Source organism: Siniperca chuatsi, linkage group LG9 (genome assembly GCF_020085105.1).
Source record: "Siniperca chuatsi isolate FFG_IHB_CAS linkage group LG9, ASM2008510v1, whole genome shotgun sequence".
Classification (NCBI taxonomy): Eukaryota; Metazoa; Chordata; class Actinopteri; order Centrarchiformes; family Sinipercidae; genus Siniperca; species Siniperca chuatsi.
Window position 1 is genome coordinate 13,265,395 of NC_058050.1, and position 20,833 is coordinate 13,286,227.

Here is a 20,833-nt window from a genome sequence, read left to right on the forward strand (position 1 = left end):
ACTGTGCCATCATGGTAGTGACCAAATTACCATGCCACTGCACTTCCATGGTGCCAGGGTACTGTACACTCACTGTGGTATCCAAATTTCCATTCAGTAGTACTACAATTGACATTATTGTAGCATTATGGAAACACTAGCTTTGTGCTACTATACAATACCATGTGAGGAATAACCACCATTACATTTAGCTACCAAATGTAAGTAGGGAATGTTAAATGTCATCATGATTTAAGTCAAATCCAATAACCAACTATCCAGTTATTTGTTGTAGTTAAAAAGACACCATAATATAAAAAACATTTAACCATATTGGAAAATATACCAGAGATAAAAGTAAGTAAGATTTCCTCAAACAAAAACAAGCCAGCTCTGCAGCACTTCAGTAAAAAGTATCTTTGTCAGTGATGGAGTTTTTCCTCATTACCAAACTTGTCTCTCTGCCTTTCTAACGTCAGCCTCCACATTAACCACTCTAGTTGTGTAACCTGATAAAGGAGTGAATCAAGGATATCAGTTAGCAATTTACTGTAGTCCTCACACATGAACTATTGGCGTGGTTCTCATTTTGACAAAACAATCCCAATTCAAGGTCCACTTACTTGTTTGTTCTAGAGCTTTCCACCAAATCACAAGGTCCTTATCAGCAGATTGAGATTGCTCAGATTGCCATGGAACTGTAGATGTTCAATCTCTAGGACTGTTGTTCAATACCTTTAGGACTTCTCCATGCTGACTCAGAAGTTGAGCTTGACAAAATATTGTAGCTTCAGAACAAGCGAGTAAACTGACCTTGAGCTGAGATTGTTTGGTCAATTTCAGCTAAACCTCTTTATTTATTTAAATCCCAGGATAAAGCGGCCTTGTTCTTTAATCTTTGTTGCTACCTTTTCTGTAAACACATATACATTACACACCACAACTTTCCAAAATTGTGTAATGGAAAGTCTTCTATGAGTATTTTGTAAAGTGGCTCAAGCCTCCATTGGGCCATATTTTGTGCATTTCTGTTTGGGGGTTGCAGTCATTGGACAGAACCAATATATTTTTTACTAATCCTCAGGGTATGAAAAGTCACATACCATTACATGAAAGGCTAAGAGTCCACAGCCAAGCTAGCGACCCTGTGAAGCTGTATTTAGATTATACAATTTCACTATGTACCATTTATTCAATGACCAACACCACTGCAAAACTGTACTCAATATGGCAGTAAAATGGCAGTTCAACTGGGTCATTTTTAAACTATCACCAGTACCATGTACAATATTTGTACCAAGCTGAAAATACCACCCATTACCCTCACAGACCATGGTACTTTTCCAGTGTCCCTCTTTGCCTCTCTGATGCTTCATGGACTTGAGGTCCGATCCCTCCTGTCGCACCTTTGATGGCCATTATAAATTTGCACCGGACTCCACAGGTTCTCATGATCTTGTGTTTTTAAGCTTGGCTTCTAAACCATTTTTCTCCCCACTCAGCCTTCATGTATTCCCTCCTTCCCCTCTCTCATTTATTTCCATTGGAGAGCATCGATTGGCTCATTTAAGCTCTTCGGTATGGACTAATATTACACTCCATGCAGCCCCGTTCCACTCGTCCATCCTGCCCTCCATCGTGCTTTACTCCTTTCCCTCTATCATTAGTTCTGCCCTCCCACCATCCAAATACTTGACAGAAGAGACAGTATGAATCCAACATGATGGGTGGAGATCCTGATTGAAACACGCCCTCACTATTGCACAGAGACCATTTGGACAGCACAAACACGCTTCTATATATGTACACGTTTATGTCACTATTGTTAATGTGAATTACGTCCAACTGTAATTGTAGGTCTATTATACAAATTGGTAGAACCACTGTATGCCTTTAAAATATGTCTATTTTTTAAAATCAGAAGTTGTTGGGATTCTGCTGCTTGGAGGGCATTAACAATAAAAATATTTATGAGGGACTACACTGATTGGCTGGCAATATTGCTACCATCATCCTGTCCCTTGACAGAAACAATTGCTGCTGAACCAGAGACAAGACCGGATCTAATACTACACAGAACTGATTCAGAATTACACACAGAATATCACTATTTGTTTCCAGTGAGACATCACACCAAGCGACAGCTCTAAATGGCATGTTAAAATGTTCAAAGTGTTACTGCATCACATTAAGACACTACAGAGACAGTGTGGAGTATCAGTATTATCCAGTATCATGATCTTACAGCACATAATTAACATCTCTGAAAGACTCACCAATGGACACATTTTGACTTCCATAATAGGACCAAATATATCATAAGCTTGTAGAATCATGTAGTTTATGAAGAGACCACATAATATAATATGCCAGTCTATAGATAAAACAAATGTCAGCGCTGCACAAAGCTTAATTTTGATCTGGGGCTGATTTCACGTTCTCCACATGCACACAGCCTCCAGCCCTAAGGCGAGGACATGTTTCCATCTGCTGATCCTTTGGAGCATTGCAATAGGCTCTGCAGCTATTTGGAGGTATACTGGATCTAAACGCCACCCCGACGAAAGGAGCTCCTGCTGTGAAAATTAGCATCTCCTACTCAAACTTTCAGCCTACAAAGTGTCTTTCCAGTCATTGTTTCTGCATAAGTGTAATCCAAAGCTTTCTCATGGATGACGAGTCAGAAGCAGAGGTACTGATAAACATGTTCAGTCCCCTTAATAAAACTCAACAGCAGCTCTGACAATAAATATCTATAATCCCCCCCAAAATGTCAAAGCCCTTGTATCATTCAGACACCTTAAACCACCAGGTGAAGGAAGTAGTCCTTTGGAGATAGAAGTAGGTGACAAAGAAATGTAACAGACAGTATAACAGGCTCTGATAAGAAAATATCAGACACACATCACTGAAACACTGCTACTTATTTTATTTTTATTTTTTGGTAAAAAAACAGCATATTCCATTGCAGTTTCATTAAAACATCAGGAAAAAAAATTATAGAAAAGCAATTGTAGATGATTTACAAAATATATACATTAAACCTATACATATACATACACACACAGACAGACACTGCATATACAGCATTATACTCATTCATCCATTTTTGCATACAGTGGGGTCCAAAAGTCTGAGTCCACTACCAAGAACTGTACGTTTCAATGATAAAAACTACAAAACTAATAAAAATGTAATTCAGAGCTGACATAAATCAAAATAACAATCTTTAAAGAAATGCAAAAAATACTAAAAACAACTGATCTGTTTTGCAGCTAGTGCTGTAACTTGATAAAGGATGATGAAGAGGACTTCTGATGAGAAAATATTTTCCACTTGTTTTTAAGTCTTTATTAAGGGTCAAACAATAGTATATATCACTGCTGAAGACAGTAACAAAGTCCTCAATTAAAACTTCAGGGCTGCAGTAAGAGAGCTAACAACACATTGACCAGAGAGAGGTGCCACTCTGTTCTCTAGAGGCATATCATCACTTGAAGCTTAAAACTTAAAAGATTTTTAAGAATTTTCCAGCAAAACAATGGCTGTGTGTGCGCATCAAAGCTAAACCAAATAGTTTGAAGTATCATGGAGTGCTGACTTGCATGGCTTTTCCTCTGTAGTTACCAGACGTCAAACACAACACATATCTGTGAGAGACAAACTGTGACATATTACAGTACATCTCTGACATGCTCTTAAGAGTGCTCAGATAATGTGGATTGTCAAGTTCTACAAAAAAACCTCTGCTGCCTTTCTGCACAACATTGACCAATACAAGCGCAGTGCAGTGGACACAGCAAATACTGAGAAATCTCAGCTTTCTGTAAATACAATTTTCTTTTACTCACTGCATTAATAATAATAATAAAAACAACTGTACAACAAACTGTATGCAATATTTTGAGAAATAAAGTATTTAACTAAACATATGTGTTAGTTTTCGATAAATTATAGTTTCTGGAACTGGACTCAGGCTTATGGACCCCACTGTACATCTGTGTGTTCATGTATTTGTATATACCTGATGTATATACTGCACCATCGATCTACATGTACCCAAATCAAGAACAGACTACACACTTTCCTTAGACAACAAAACTGTCCTCACTTAGCAGTCCTCAAGAACTGGCCATGCAAAACAAACTAAAAGCCTTTTCGTATTGAGATGTAAAAAACAATATGTAGGCAGGACAGTAGAGATATTCCAGGACTTGCTAGCATGGCCAGCTACTGATGAACTTATTGACAGAAGTGAGGGAAACAAAAGGAGAAATACTCAAACACACACAAGAACACAACATATGAACAGAAATAGCGTACTTCTATATTGTAATTCTTTATAAAAGCACAGCGAAATGATGGGGCTGATCAAAGGGATGCACTGACCTATGCTAATGGCAACCATAGCAACAGCATGTGGATGGATGGACAGCTGAGGGTGTACAGTAATTTAAAATTTTATTCGGAAAGAGGCCTGATCGAAGGCTATGGAGTATGTACAGGAACTAAAGCCTCAAATGTTGGACAGTGAATGTTTGTCACTGATCAGAGTTAAAGTTGCCATTGATGTTCTTCTTATGTACAGTGAAAGCTTCTTATGTGCAATGTAAGCTGGGACTGTGCTGAGGAAGGACTAATTTCCAAGTTTACTCATGACATCTAACCAGGGTGAGTGCAATTTAAAAAAATAAAGATTCCTTCTGAGAGCATCCCATTGTTTCTGCTCACTGTCCTAAATGCAGCTGCTTGTATTTCCATGCAGCAGAACATAGGGAGCAGAAAAAATATTAAGCACTTCATGACAGAGGACTTTAATTCTAAATTAACTTAATCACAATTAAAAACACTACTACAATGGCGGGTCATATTAGGCTCAATGACAATTAGCAGCATTTGTCAGCTACTCAAGCTCTCGCGGCAAAATTAGACAACAAACAGCGGTCTAAAGAGGCCAAATCAACTGGGTCCAAACTACAATGGTCAAAGAACCTGCAAAAATTAGTTCACATATCAAGTAGTGGAAAGGTGGAAAAATAATGGCAGCATATGCCAAACACTACAATGACAAAAGAAAAACTAAAATAACAATTTGAATCCAACCCCCAGTTATAAACAGTATAAAAAGGAAGCTGACAAGAACAGAAATTGTTTTGCAAACTAATACAAGCCAGATTTGTAGCAGTGTTTACCATGGTGATTTACTGACTTCAAACTAATTCCTTTTTAATGTAGTGTTTACATTATTCTGTACACCCCGTGGATCTCTCCATAGCTCTCTCTGACCCTACTCAACCATCAGGCTTTGCCATCTTACTCTCATTTATTCTGTCCTTTTCCATCACTCTTCCTCTAGAGCCTTTCACCATGTTCCATCAGAAGATACAGTTCTGGTCGCTGGCTAAGAATTGTTTGATTGTCCTTTTTTCCTTCTCATCCAACTTTTAATCAGCCATGGCCTTGTGCTTTTCTCCCCCCATATATTTATATTACCCACTTAATATTGCAGCCTGCATTGTTCTATGCCTCCTCTTGCTTGTACTCCATTGCTCCTCCGTTTCTACTGCTGCCGTATGCCACAGGGACACTTGCTCCATTGCTCCTGGTTCCCTCCCCTGCCTCAAAGGTCTTCTCTTCCAGAGGCTTGCCGATCCAGGCGCCGTAACCGTGGACGCCGAGAGCTCGGAAGAACTGCTGCTTGGCTAGCTGGAAGGACATTGCTGACATCTTGGCGTGGGAGTAGGAGGGCAGGGAGAGGAGGTCAGTGCGGCCGCACCGCTGGCACAAAGAGTGGAACAGGCCGAATAGGTTGGACTTGGACACTCTGGACACACCTAGCTTGTTCCTAGAGGGAAGACATTAGAGGGCTCTTTACTTGAGTGTTCATCATGCAGTGTTTCCTATTTAGCTTACTTAACTGCCTGCTCACTGTTTTGGGTGATTTAATTAAGCGTGTGGTTATTTGACAGTTTTTACTTAATACAACAGAGCACTTGAGATTATCCATAATAAAAAAATGCTGCCAAGGGTATGTGTATATTTTGTAAATTGTTTATTCATATTTTGTCACATTTCATATTTCTTATCACAGGATGTGGTGCTGCAAGCAGTTTAGGATTATTTGGGACGCACAGTACTAACTCAAAATTTAATTATAACAACTAATTGTGATATCTTCAAATAATTCTTCTGGAAAGAAATTCCAGGGATGTCTCTTCACACTGATATGGTGTTTGATTAATGTCACGATGATCATTGATTCATACAGTCGAACAACAAAATCACATTTCTGGAAAGCATTTTAGAGGCATACTGAGCTACTGGGTAAATCAATTCAAATTCAAAATCTCTGCTCATGCAAAGGATTGACTTGAATGTGTGGTGAGTTAATACAAACTTATTGTTAGCCACTAGAGAAAGACGAAAAACACTGAACAGCAGCACAACACTGCTTAAATAATAAGTTGTTACGTGGACAATTACAGACTTAAATACACAATGCATGTTGCCACCAGGAGCAACAGGATTTGGTTTAGTTACATACCCATCCAGTTTGCCTTTGGTCCCGTCCAGCACCTCTACACTGTGCTGGTCTGGAAAGCTCCAGTTCACACTGGACTCCTTGGTCTTGCCTGTGTGACGTGTGGAGTCGTACACACTCACCCTGCCCACCTACAGTCCAACCAGGTGGTGTGGGAGAAGGAGAAAGAGAGCATATTTAGTTTTCCACCCCCCAATCAGGCTAATTTAGCCCTTCAATTTGAGTCAGCAATTACAAACAGAGCATGTAAAATTTGTTGTGTAATGCATGTGTCAGTGTGACGTGATTACAGATGGTAGATTCAACAAATGCCACTATGTAAATGAAAGCCAAGAAAGTGTTCAAAAACGTCTTAAACAAGCTGAATGGTGTGTAACTGCCAGATACTGTATTCTCAGGCATTTCTCCCAGCAGTATGACAGTGACCTACCTGCTTTTTGTTAATTGATGGCTGAGACAAATTTAAAGAAGATGAGCAATAAAGTAACAGTTGTGCAGCCACAAATATGATGCTGGCAGCTTAAATTGATTAATTTAGTGAGAATGACCTCAATGCTCCTGATTAATGTCCACATGTGACATTGCCAAAAACTTGCGGTTACCTCTGGGTGGTTTAGCATGAAGGGAGGAGGGAGACTTTGGGTGAACGCGTCACTGTCTCTTGCCAGCCGACAGCAAACAGCACGTGTCAGGTGCCCGTGGCTGTACAGATAGCCTGACAGAGAAGAACAACAAAAACAGGTTGTAGAACAGAAATTTGAGACAAGAAGCAATGTAAAAGTGGGAATTCATCCAATTTCACTGCTGTTAATGCTCATGAATATTTGTCACACTATCTCTTCTTCAGCTGGGAAAACAATACAACAGTATGTTTTACCAAGCGTGATGGACTTCAGGTAGATGGGATGCAGGAAATGCGTGAGGAGCGCCCCCTGCAGACCCAACACGTTCCAGCGCAGGATCTTATCACTGCAACTCATGGTTCGCAGCCTCTCACCGTGCTGGATGCCGTCCCAGGTGGGCACAATAGCACTTGACTCCACTGGGATGGTGCCCTCGCCTGGCACAAGAATCAAACACAAACACAAACATAAACACACACACACACACGTCTTGCTTATAGACCAGGGAGTGGAATCATTTGCATCCATGCACCACGCTGATATATATTTGTGAAGTCAGATGTGTGTCAGTCTCATCTCTCACCATTCTCCACTTTGGTGCGGAGCTTGCCCTGCTTAGCATTCTCAAACAGAGGCTGATGACCCTCAACTTCATCCCCTGACTCACTGCATGACTTGTCAAACAGAGCGCCATCCCCACAAGGTGCCGTGCTATGGATAAGAGAGAAAGAACAGACATAAGGTATTGATATGACACACATCATAATGACATGCAGTCAAATGTTTAAAAGAAGAGGGACCACATTGATCCAAACATGAAACACTGATGTATCTGAGTGATGGAACAAAAAATGAGAGCATGGGGGGGAGGTGAACAAGGAGAAATAAAACCCTGTTGATATTCCCACCTGATATAGAGGTGAAAGGTGATGTCAGGTTTGATTCGCAGTTTGTTTTTCTCCGCTGGCTCAAATATACTATCATCTGTGTCATCATAGTGCTTGAGCAGCTCACTGTACAGAAACCTGAGCGGAAAGGAGATGATGAGTTAGACTTGTAAATAATATCCAGCTGACTGGGTCTGGGAGATGAGTGGGGTATTTTCAGGACTGGGAGAGAAACATTGATAAGCAGCAAGATCTATTTCTACCGAACAAATCCCCTTCTGGAGATGATTTCAGCGTGGCAATCATTAACTGTCTCCCCTTTAAGGCTCAGCTCCTCCCCTTTAACACAGCGATTTCCTGACAAAAAAAAACAAGAGAAACACATTCAATGTCAAAGAACACAACAACGCCTCTCGGTTCTGCAGTGACCTAGTTCTGTTTTAGCTTTTTGACAGTGCATGCCTCTGAGCACAGAAATCCATAAGACTTCCTCACATCATAGAAAAATGCAGGGACAATGTATTTTTTATGCTGCAACACAATTCCTTATACTCCCTGTTATTCCAACCTCCCTTTTCTTCATAGATTATATGCTAAAGGAAATGGATATACCAGTTCCCAGGCTGACAACAGTCCCCAGGCCCTCCCCCCTCCTCATGACGATGGTGGCCAGAATCTTGCGTCCCAGAAGGCTGTGCTGGATACGTGTGGTCAGGGCGTTGAAACGCTGGTGACTCAACATTGCTATCTGGTCATGCAAAGTGCTGCCACTCACTGGAAGCTAGAGAGAGGGATGTATACAGGACAGGCAAAATAGAGAGGAAATGAGGATTATTTAATAGTTGGTATTTCTGAAATTTATTTGACTGTGCAATCCAATAATGAGTCTCAGATAATAGTAAATGATTATGGCTTTCCAAACAAATCTAAGGCAGGCTGACTGTGGATATGGTAGACAAAAAAAACCCAAACATGTGCAGCCAGAGAATGTGAAATGTTTGTATGCTGTCAACACAAAGTGATTCATTTACTGTGAAGCAGCACATGTATTGAGTTATAGACTTTGGGTGTAGTTTACTTTAGATTGGTTAAGTTTTAGGTTACAGGTTGTAAGTGTGCATATGGACATTTATTCCGTTTTTTTGTCAGTGAATCAGTTAGTCAATTACATGCAGGCGTTTACTATAATTTAGTTGAAGCTCAATCTTTCAACACAGGTAATGAGGTAAGCAAAACCTCTGCTAGCCTAGCTATGCCTCTGCTATTTTTCTCATTCCATTACGTACTGCCTTATCTCCATGTTGAGCCAGAGAAGGCTCTTTTATTGTTGGTGTATATTCAGGTTTCATGATAGAAAATATGAAAACATTGAAAAGTCAGTACCTCAGCTGGGATAAGCTCCCCAGTGCGGGCTGCCCTCTCAGCCTCTCCAATCAGAACTCGTAGAGCAGCATCTGCTGCTTCCTGTTTTCCCTGCTTCTTGTTGGACGCGCACACTGGAGGGAACCAGCGTCCGCCCAGTTTGGCCTGGTAGGTGAACCTGAGCAGGAGAGGCAAAGAGAAATGCAATCAGACGAGGACTGGACAGGGTTTTCTCACTCACTTTAAGAACCAAGGATCCCATGGTTGTTTTAAAACCAATGGGAGATAAATACAAATATCCATTTGAGCATTTTCCATAGCATGTCAAGTGTTGCTAGAACAACAGAGATCCAGAGAAATTAGGCAAAAGGCCTTCATTAATGTTCCAAAACTTGAAATTACTATATAAATATTTTTTTTCTCAGGTACACAGAACATGTTTTTTCAAGCACATGGTAACCTGGACAGTAAGATTTTTTTTTAACCAGTGCGTACATGTTAATTGTGTGTTTTTGTGCATTTGTGCAGTTCACACATACTTAGGCTCATGTGGCGGCCCAGATTGGCCCACTAGTCGAATCTCAGCAGCAAAGCCCCGGGCTCTAGCATACTCCAGAAGACCTGACACAGCGTTGTTGTTCAGGTGGTTGATGAGGTCCCCAACCCCTGCCTCATGTGCTGCTCGCAACTCATCTGCAGTCAGAGGGGGCAAAGAGGGACATGTAGTCCCAGAACCACTGCCATCACTATCACTGGAAGAACCCAGGGGCAACTGAGGCTGGAAAAGAGAAAAGGGAGTAGGAGTAGAGACAAAGAGAGGTGAACGGTATTGAGCAAACGAAGCAGAACATTACGACAGAGGCGACAAAATAATTTCTTTCAGCCTGATTGATCTGTTGTTTTTCTACAGTCATACCACTCATTTTAGGGATATGCAAACCCCCTCTCTTTCCTCCCAAATGAACAGCTCGAGTTATTCTCTGCTTCTCACTCCTCACCTTGTTGAGCTGCAGTCTCCCGTCAGCCATTAATTCTTTCACGGCCTCCTCTGCTGCCAGCTGGCGGGCTGCCTTCTTGCTTGGAGCTGAGGCTTCTGGAAACAAGTTCTCTCCGACCTTCACCCTGTACATAAACCTGAACATTGGACAGAGAAGTTGAAAAGGGTGGACAGAGACATTTGTTTTGGTTTTACAACTGAGATCATAGATGATATCACACTTAGTTAAGTTACTATTCCAGATTCCTGATTTATCACATTTAGATAAATGAGCGGATGCGACTGTGTCACAGTGCCAGTAGAGTCTATGGTGTACTAGTGATCAAGACAGATGCATGCAGCGTTTCTAAGTGACTGGAGGAAAACACAAGTTTGCATTGTATCTCCCAGCTGGCTGCCTAAAAGGGATGGATTATAAACAGAAAGAGTGGTAAAGAGTGAATAGACAGAGATGGTATTGTGTCTTTGTCAGCTGACTACGGTACTGAAGAGAGATTGAACAGAAATAGCTGATCAACTGCTTCCCCGAGGAGGAAATGTACGACCACAAAGAAACTTGCATTGTAGGGGAGAACAACATCCAAAAGGACAGATTCAGAGGGAGGTGAAGGAGCCAGTACCTTGGGTCATGTGGTGGGCCTGCCTGCCCAGTGATGATGAATTCGATGGGGTTCCCGCTGCGCTGGCTGTACTCCATCAGGACAGACACCGGATTCTTCCCACCAGGCAGAGAGCGGGACAGTGGCTGGCGAGGTCCCTCCGTCATCCCCATCCCTTCTACACTACTGGTCCCACAAATTCCCCCCGTGCCTTCAGCTGGCCCCTGGTAGACAGTGGGATAGACAAACAATATATTTTGCATTATATATTTTATATATATATATATATAAAATATATATATATATATATATATATATATATATATATATATATATATATATATATATATATATATATATAAAATATATATATAAAATATATATATATATAAAATATATATATATATAAAATATATATATATAAAAAATATATATATATAAAATATATATATATAAAATATATATATATAAAATATATATATATATATAATATATATATATATATAATATATATATATATATAATATATATATATATAAAATATATATATATATAAAATATATATATATATAAAATATATATATATATATATATATATCTTGGTGATTGGAATTTATGAATAAAACAGCTACTGATTTATTCACAATTTTTACCAGGGCTGCAAAATAACCACAAACAAAATGTTGGCCTCCACAGTCTCTTAAACTTGACTGATGTATGATGTATTGACACTTTGCTGTTTACAGTGTCTGCCCTGGTGCATTAAATGTAGTGCTCTCTACATTTTAAGTGCCTGACCAATCTCAGGTGTTTAAAGCAACATTTGGCAGTCTTTAGATGGCTGATGGGGGCTTATTTCCACACATTCAAACACAAACTTACACTGGTGTCTGGGAGTACATCCATCACTTGGTCCATACTGGCAGTATTTCCCTCGTCCCCTGTGCTCGCCCCTCCCTGCATCTCTCCAATGAGAATGCGCAGGGTGGCCGCAGCAGCGTCTTTTTTTGCAACCTTCTTACTGGAAGCTTCCGCGAGAGGAAACAGCCTCCCGTTGAGCATCACCTGCATACGGAATCTGACAGAGGGAGAAAAAAATATACAGATGAGACACAGTGATCTGTCAATACATGATTAACTGAGCAGCTACAATTTTCTGAGACTACTGTGTTACATAAACAAAGTAATTTTCATTCTTAATTGGCAGCATCATATGTCTTCATTAAGGCAGATTTATTTCTCACAGACTTGGAATCGATTTTCACCAGGTGCTTTACAGAGGGCAACAAACTTATGCATATGCACTTATCAAAATTATGCATATCACATAATGAAACAACAGATAGCACTTCAACACCCCTTTTAAATCACAATTTTACGACGGTAGACGGCTCAATGGCAATCGGCGATGGCATCGTTAATCGTCCCAATCATAGTTATATTAAGGGATGCACTGATCCAACTTTTTCTTTCTAGATACCTCAACTCACAGAATCTGCCAATACGGATTACCACTTACACATCAGTACTCCCTTTTCCCCCAAATTTAAAATCTACATGGAACTAATTGAGTTAATTTTTATGTAAGGTAAACTGAAGCAGAAGATTACTGTGGCACTGAAAACTCAGTCTGTGGCTTGCCGTGACTTAATGAATGTAACTGATATATTTACATTGACAAAGATGCTGTATTTAATGTGGATTGGTCAATACCTGATCCACTTCCCATCCCAGTAAGGTCAGTACATACACAGACAATGATCACAGATTAATTTACTTTTCCCCTTAAAACTTTACACTAACAGGGAGTAGATTACATGACTAACCTGGGGTCATGAGAGGGTCCCGACTGGTCGAGGAGCAGGAACTCACAGTTCTGGCCCAGATACTGGGCATACTCCATGAGGCCGCTGACAGGGTTCTTCAGCCTCACCTCCTGTAGTTTGGCCCACAGGTTCTGGGGAGGTGGAGCAGCCAGCGACACAGCTACAGTTCCCACGGCGTTGGCCTTCTCTGCTGCTAGTTTCCCAGCATCTGTCTCTTTGCGAATGGCGTTTAGGAATTCTGGGATGTCGTCAGTGGCCCACTGTCCTTCGTTGATCTCTTCGTCTTGACATGGGGTAATGGAGGGGGGCTGGAGCGAGGATTGGGACTGAAAAGGGAAAAGCAGAGACAAAAATCAGGGTAGAACTCCATAGCAGATAACCTTAGCTGAATACGATTTTTTTTTTTTTTGCATGCAACCACTCACGTCTGTCCGGTAAATAGAACGCTATGGCCAGCAGCCTGTTAGCTTAGCTTAGCATAAAGACTGAAAACAGCAATTAAGTGTATATCCAAAAATGTCGAACTATTCCTATAATCTTTGTAGAGGATGTGCTGTATTACTTTGTGGGAAATATTTTCATTACCTAGAAATTGTTGGCAGCCATTAAAGATTACATTCCATTTTGTTATTTTTAGTTATAACAACATATAGACAGGGGACAAATTAAAGCAAAAACCTGAATAAAAGAGTGGAGAAACATATCAAATGCAGATGCGTCCGTGCACCAGGGCTTACTGAATGGTTTAGTGAGTATGAAAATTATGTGAATAAAATGCTACAGCCTTTACACTCTCTAGATCTCAACCCAGTTTCACCCCTATGGAACATTTTGGACCAATGTGGTGGTTTTTCCTTTGTCACCCACACACTCTTCTTATCATTAGTATGAGCAACCTCATTTGAATGAATCTTGTCAAAATATGACTGCCATATCAAGTTTAAGGTTTCCTTCTATGTTCATAAGAATGTATTCACCTTAATACCATTAAATAAATACAAAGCAAAATTTTACCTACCGCTTCACTATGACTTTGCTCGGGCATCCAACCCTCTGGAAGTGGCAGTGGCTCGAGGCCTGGTATTGGTGGTAGCGTTGACGACGGCAGAAATACGGACCCTCCTCCCATCTCATCTCTACTGGGTTCTACCTGTGTCTTACCCCTCTCAGCTGGGGTGCTCTGTGCGGCTTTAAGGCTCCTCTCCATCCTCTCTCTGCGGTGGGTGGAGAGCTCCCAGGTGGGAGGGTTGACTTCTCCATTCTTAATGACTTCACCTTGCTTCTCCAGGGAGTAGAGGGTAGGATTGACCTGCTTGGCATTCCTAAGACCAAGATTTTTGGCTATGACGAGAGCAGTTGCCTCCCTTGAATGCAGGAGGTACTGCAGAACTAGCTCCTTCTGCTCTGCCATTACGGGAAGCTTGAATTCCTGATCAGGAGAGCTGGTAGTGCTGGGATGTTGTTTCTCCTGGTGCTGACCTTTTGCTGGTGACTGGGACTCTTCAGAATCAGATGACTCTAAAGAGGAGCAGTTAGAAGAACTGGATTCTGTGTCAGAGTCCTCTTCTTTGGCTTGTCCCCTGTTTTCTACTGTTTCTGTTTTTAGCTCAACCTTGGCCGCAGGTTTTGGAGGGTGTTCTGAGCTGACACACCGATGGGAAGGTGGACTTTGTACGTTTCGATCTTCTAAGCCTCTGACAGGTTCTCTGTAAAGAGTCCACTCAGGAGGGAGGAGTCCTTGCTTGGAAGCTTTCTGTGAGCGCTCTAAAGAGTAGAGAGCCTGGTTGACTATCTTTTTGGGCAGACGCAGCTTTTTGGCTAACAATTTTGCAGAGATACTCTCACTTGGCTTTAAAGCAGCCAAAGACCTGTGAACATAGCCCTGGATGTCAGGAGTGAGAGAGATGTTACCTCCAGAAAAGCTTGAATTTGCAGAGCTGCTGGATGCAGAATGTCTGTCAAATCTCTCTCCTCCTCTGTTGGGCCTGTCTCTATAAAGGGACAAATTCTGAAAACTGTCATTCAGAGAGTCTGTTTGGTCGCACCATTGTCTGTTGGAGTATTGGTTGTGGTTTATACCTTCAAACTGGTTTTGATTCTGGTGTCGAGGGCCTGGAGTTCCTCGCGGGGCTCTTATACTGGGTGGGTATACAAAACAATGATCCTGACTATACCGCCCTCTTCCCCTAGGGCTGCTGTTGAGGTTTGGATATCTACTGTAGCCTGACTGGGGCTGGTATGAGGAACTAGGAGGCCTACCAGGTACCACTCCCCCTCCCCCTCCACGTGGACTGGTTCTGAACTGTGGCGCCTCAGAGCTCTGCCCTCTCAGGAACTCCACCTGTTGGTACTTAAAGGAATTGGGACCAGGAATGGGACCGTGATTCTGATTATGTGAGCTGTTATGGGCCACTGGATTAGGGGCCGCTTTATTGTGGTTTAGTATGGGTGGAGCGGAGGGGTTGAAAGAAGGAGCTGGGGGCTGTATGGGACCTACGGGACGGCCAGGGCTGTTGTAGTAACTTGAATATGGGATCTGCTGTGGGCCAGGTCTAGGGTAGAATGAAGTTGGGCCAGGTCTGTGGTAATTCTCCTTGGCCTGGAGGTCTGGTGGTGGATGCCTGTGGTAGTGTTCTTTGGAAGGCCCTCCTCTACCTCTGCTCATAGCGCAGGGGTTGAGCGTGAAGGGGGCCGATGCAGCTGGATGTACAGCTTCTGTATGAGTGTACGTCCTCTAGCACAAACAGGAGACACTGATGGAAAGTCAGGGCAGGCCAATTGCACACTGAGAGCACCTGAAATACAAACAAAGGACAATGTCAGGAGAATATTAATAAATAGAAATAAATAACAGTAAGATAATTGAATGGTGGAAAAATGAGCAGCTGCTGGGAGGGCAAGAGAAACTGTTGTTCCAGCCAATAACACAAGATCAGGTCCTGCTGGCAAGCCTCCGACCTGCTCAAGTGTACTTGGACAAGTTAGTGAATATATACCAGCTCCGAGGACATAGTTTTTAAACATGATCCTACACTCTTGCCTTCCCTTAAATGCAGGAAACAAAACTATACAGTGGACAATGAAATATATCGGTATTATGGAAAAAAATTAAGATTATGTGCAGAGGATAAGCTCTGACATACGCCAAACTGTCAGCGCTGCTGTGTATATCGTCAGACTGTACCCTAGTCAGTCTACAAGGATAATGCAGGGTGACATACTGCCTCTCCCAGTCACACTGAAACTTAATCCCAGGGTAAAAGGATGGTGATTAATAATTCAGACCTTCTTGTGACTATTCTGTTTTATTTCTGGCCTTACAAATTATTGCTGGATCTGGATCCATAGCAGAGGGGGAAAGTGAGACACCAATGCAGATAAAAAGGACAGTTCCAAGGACAGACGAAAGCGAAGGGCTGCCTGTGACAAGCTGTGTACTATAATAATAAGGTTTTGCAGAGCAAGGTTTATTCCTTCCTCCAAAAACAAAATCACACATGAAAGCATCCATTGAGTAGAAATGTAGATCCTGAACTGCATAGTTCAGAATTCCAATGTCCTTCTGTGGTACAACAAACATTGATTCAGCCTCAAGTGTCATATCTGACAACACTCAATAATGTATATATCAGTGAGACTGACAACAAGGGGACACCCAATACTGAGTCAGGTTTCATCCCCTCTGGCCCAGTCAGCATCACTGGTCTGTCACATAGAGCTGAGCGGTCCCGAACACAGACACATTAATAGAAAACACCATAGTGTTGGTTCATCACAGTAATAGGGGCCGACAGGGCTGGCAGCCCAGGGGCCAAACAGGGCTGGAGCTGACTCATCTTGACCCTGATGCAAGGCAACAGTTGACAGCCAAAATCACAACTCTGTTTTTCAGAATCCACTGTCATTATGCTCCTCTCTGTTTTGAGCCTGGGCAGAGGCATGGACAAGACAACCCATTTGACAACTGATGAATCAACTCTTTTGCACACTTTATGCTGCCATGTCAGGACACAGCTAGATACCACCAAAGCACAGTTTGATGTTCAATGTGACCCCTTCCTCCATCACGGAGACCTTTGTGTCCACTGTCAACTTAGCAGTGCAGAAAAACCAAAACGGTGCACATATCCTCACGAGTGCATGCAACACGCCAAATTTACTGGTAGCACGAAGCCCAGTGGACTCAGAGTATTGTGGATCTCACCTACAGTAGCTGAAACGAAAGTGACAGCGGGGGAAAAAGTGGGAAGTTTTAACGCCGCTGCTCCTGCAGTTTCCCAATAACCAGATGACTTAGGCTAAACCGAGACTTACGAAAATAATAGTAACTATCAAAACATAGCCACATAAAGTATGCACGGGACCGATTGTAGATTAGAAATGGTTAAACTATCTGATATATTAATTTGTGAAACGGCAAAAACGCGCAGGGTCTTCCGCTTTGGATGAGCGAGGTCCTTTCCGCAGCTTCCACAATATAAACACCAGTGCTGTCGCTCGCTTATAAATGCTGTATGCAGTGCTGTAAAAACGCGTTGCTTTACTATTACACCACGAAAGTAAAGGGAAAATCCACAGCCTGACTCGTGTAAGTAAAGGAAAGGAAAGTAAACAGTGGGCAACAGAGATAGAGACAGTTTCGTTTTCATTTCTGAGGAAAAGTTAGGTTTCCATTGTTGGTCACGTGGCCCACAGAGGCGCACCGAGGGCTGGCAGATTGAAACACTGACATAAAGATGGACAGACTGTCAACAAAGCATAAAAAAGTAATAAAAGTATAGCTCTTCTGTGGCTGTCGATTACCTTACATGCTTAAAGAGGTCGCTCTGCGGTGCCTGTGGAGCTACAAGGACATCCTCTCTTGAATGCACAGTACAGTGTGGCAGAGGAGACACCACATGCTCAGATCAGATTCTCACATTAAAAATAAAACGAGGAGGGAAAACGATGGAGACTGATAATAATGTAATACATTTTGGGGGATACAAATATCACAGCAAGATCTTGTATCATAGGATGGAAAAAATAACGTCAGAGAGTACTATAAGGTGAAGGTCACTATAAAACACAAGCCCAGACACATGCGCCTAAAAGAATAACACAACCTCCTTTCACACATGGATCTAGCAACATTGCTGGGAGGCGTGCACTCACACAAAGACATGACTACATCAAAGTCAAACTTCGCATCACTGTGACTTATTTCCCACCATTTAGGTTTCAGTGATTGCGCCTCATTTCATCTGAATTATTAGCATATTTAATTAATGAGTCAATTAAATTACATCAAATCTGTGTTCCATTTCATTCAATTACAATTCGTTGAGATATGTTTAGTCTATTATCTTTGCCAAGTACAAATGTAACAAACTGCATTGCAATATACTGGATACATACAGTTAATATTACAAAAACTACTTAGCCACGTAGCGTTAGATATATAAAACAGTCAACACACAGTTTCACATTTGTGTATCATCGTTAACTTAACGTTAATCTGGACGACTCAAGGCAGCTCATGCTATGATAAAAGTTTGACAGGATGTCTAAGTCACTATACAAAAACAAAAGACCGAGACATTCAGAAAACACTGATCATTTCTTCTGAAGATGCTCTTCCTCGTTCAAGTAACGCTAACATCTAGCTGTTTGACGCTTTGAATGCATTTATCATTGGGGTTTATATGAGTCAAAACAGATGGATACACTCTATTATCCATTTCAAAAAGGGTAGGGTTATTTTAGGAGGGTTAATCGCTTGCTTTGCTTTTGCTTGACGCAAAGTAGCACAACAAGCCCACAGTTATTCTTTGAAGGAACATAAAGCTGTAACTTGGAACAGCTAACGTTAACAGGTTAGACGTGATGCTTGAATGTTATTAAAAACACCGAAACACGTGTTCTCAGACTTTGCTTTCTGGATGTGTTACGGTAAAGCCATACTAAAGGACGAAGTGTGCAGCTAGCGGCAGCCAACTGAACATCGTTCCTCCTCCAGCTAGCGTTAGCTAGCCTGCTAGCTCATCACTGGCAGCAGTACACCGCACTGGCACTGCACCATTTCCAACTACCGCCTGCAACACAGCCAATTCCTTGTCTGCTAATGCAAAACATGCAAACTACTCTTCACCCAAGCCATAAAAGTGATTTAAAGAAGTTTAATCGCTTTAATCTTTTACCTTAACTCGCAGGGTTTCCCCTCAGTGGGCTCTTGTTGGTAATATTTTAATGTAGTGGCACAAACAATCAAAGAACTGGTGCGCGAAGAAGTGACGCTTATCGCTTGCGACCGAAACAAACGGCCACACGTCGCATGTGGATGGCGCAGCCTCATCGGCTAGGTTCGACTATTTTTCAGACGTGTCCTTCGCATACTTTTGGTTTGGATGTCTTAACAGAGGGACATGCACTCCACTTTCAACTTTCGCACTGTTGATGAAACGTGTTGCAACCTAAATTACACATTTATGTCGCTCGAGCAGGGCTGTCTTTGTATACTTCAATTCAAATTTGCTTCATTGGCTTGACCATAGTTGTTAAATTTAGTCAAAGCAGGTTATAGGGCATTCAGGGTTTGCATGTTATCTCTGCTTCCATTGCAATATCAGTTATGCCCCAAGTAAATATTGAATTTGGTTTTGTTATTTTTTTATTTGGCAGTAAAATGGCAATCAAACAGTAACAAAATGAATAAAACACATTCAAAATAGATAAGTAAATATGATAAATACAGGATAGGAGGGGGCAGTAGATACAGATCATGACAAAAAAGCCAAATTCCTGTACACAAATAAGTCTTTAAATGAAAAATATTAACAGAACCAGCCATTTTTAACATATGGCAAACTCTTCCTGAGTCCCTTCAGATTTGAGTTTATTTAGAGGTTTGTCTGTGTCAACATCGCTCAATGTCCAGGTGGTGGTCATTCAGGCAGACGGTATTTAGTTAATTTCTTGCTCAGTTTTTAGTCTGATTGTTGTCTTTTGATTATCAGCAAACATTTACCTCCCTTCCCTTGCATGTACATTTTAAGGAATTCCTGTATTTAAAGCCATTCTTTACAGTCATGATTTGTCACCCTCATTTATGGACTTGAATGGCACTTGTAAATTGCTGTCATATTTAGGAGACTTGTCTACATCTTCAGAATATAGTACTGTTATTATTACATTCTAAACCGAAGGAACTTGTCATCGCTTATACACACTTAATAGTTCTCTCCCCCAAGGGCATTATTGACCAAAAATCAATCAATATATTCATATTTCAATATGATATGACATTTTCAGTCACCAAATTCACTTTGTAAGAGTAATTAACTTATTAACTTCAAAACAGAACAGCAACAAAACGTTGTCAATCTTTTGGAAATTGTTAGAGATGTTAAAATGAGATCTAAATCTGTTCTATATGTGTATTTGTTATTTTAAAATAAAGTTATATTTGAAAAAAGACTGTGATTTTAGTGTCACTGTCCATAAATTTGTGGGCGTCACATATTTGTTATAGGTGCTTATGGTAAATGCTTTCAGCTCATAATAAGAGAGAGACAGAGAGCGAGAGAGAGAGAGAGGGTCTATTAGGTTGAATTCTGACCATGTGATGAGGTAAGAGGTGAGGTGCTCTACCACCCTAAAAACAGGTTAAGTATTTTTTGGAGAACTTAGGACTCACAATAAATGTGTTTATAATATACTGAGCTTTTTAGGAGATCACAGATTATATCTGGCAAGATACGTTTTACACTTTACTAACATATCCAGTGGGTGTCAGCATTGCCCTGTGAATGCACTGATGTCAGATTGGACTAAAAAGCAAAGCATCTTTTAAATATTGCTGCCTGGTGTAAATTAGAAAGTGTCAGACTGTAATAACTTAAAACAGTTTGATGCTTCAGTATGTTTCGACTGATTTCAGATTTGTTTATGTTTCCCTGAAGGTCGACAGTGTGTTTACACAGAACATTGTTATTTTGCTCCCTTAATTTCCTTCCCAAGCTTTGACTTAAAGACACTACT

At 41.2% G+C, this 20,833-nt stretch overlaps 1 protein-coding gene across 2 annotated transcripts; it reads right to left on the reverse strand.

The window, feature by feature from the left end:
* Nucleotides 1-2,893: 2,893 nt before the first annotated feature.
* adar (adenosine deaminase RNA specific) lies at nucleotides 2,894-19,147 on the reverse strand. Of its 2 annotated transcripts, none has more exons than XM_044209267.1 (16): nucleotides 18,994-19,147; nucleotides 13,833-15,609; nucleotides 12,815-13,140; nucleotides 11,871-12,066; nucleotides 11,010-11,212; nucleotides 10,391-10,526; nucleotides 9,932-10,170; nucleotides 9,414-9,570; nucleotides 8,643-8,811; nucleotides 8,294-8,387; nucleotides 8,052-8,168; nucleotides 7,727-7,854; nucleotides 7,398-7,580; nucleotides 7,123-7,235; nucleotides 6,524-6,651; nucleotides 2,894-5,824 (listed from the first exon to the last, which is right to left on the reverse strand). In XM_044209267.1, exons 2-16 carry the CDS (start codon nucleotides 15,477-15,479, stop codon nucleotides 5,500-5,502), a joined length of 4,161 nt encoding a protein of 1,386 aa, XP_044065202.1. In that variant the 5' UTR covers nucleotides 15,480-15,609; nucleotides 18,994-19,147; the 3' UTR covers nucleotides 2,894-5,499. The 2 variants fall into 2 exon arrangements, with proteins under 2 accessions (XP_044065202.1, XP_044065203.1); XM_044209268.1 differs by lacking the exon at nucleotides 18,994-19,147 and adding an exon at nucleotides 17,019-17,421.
* Nucleotides 19,148-20,833: the final 1,686 nt, after the last annotated feature.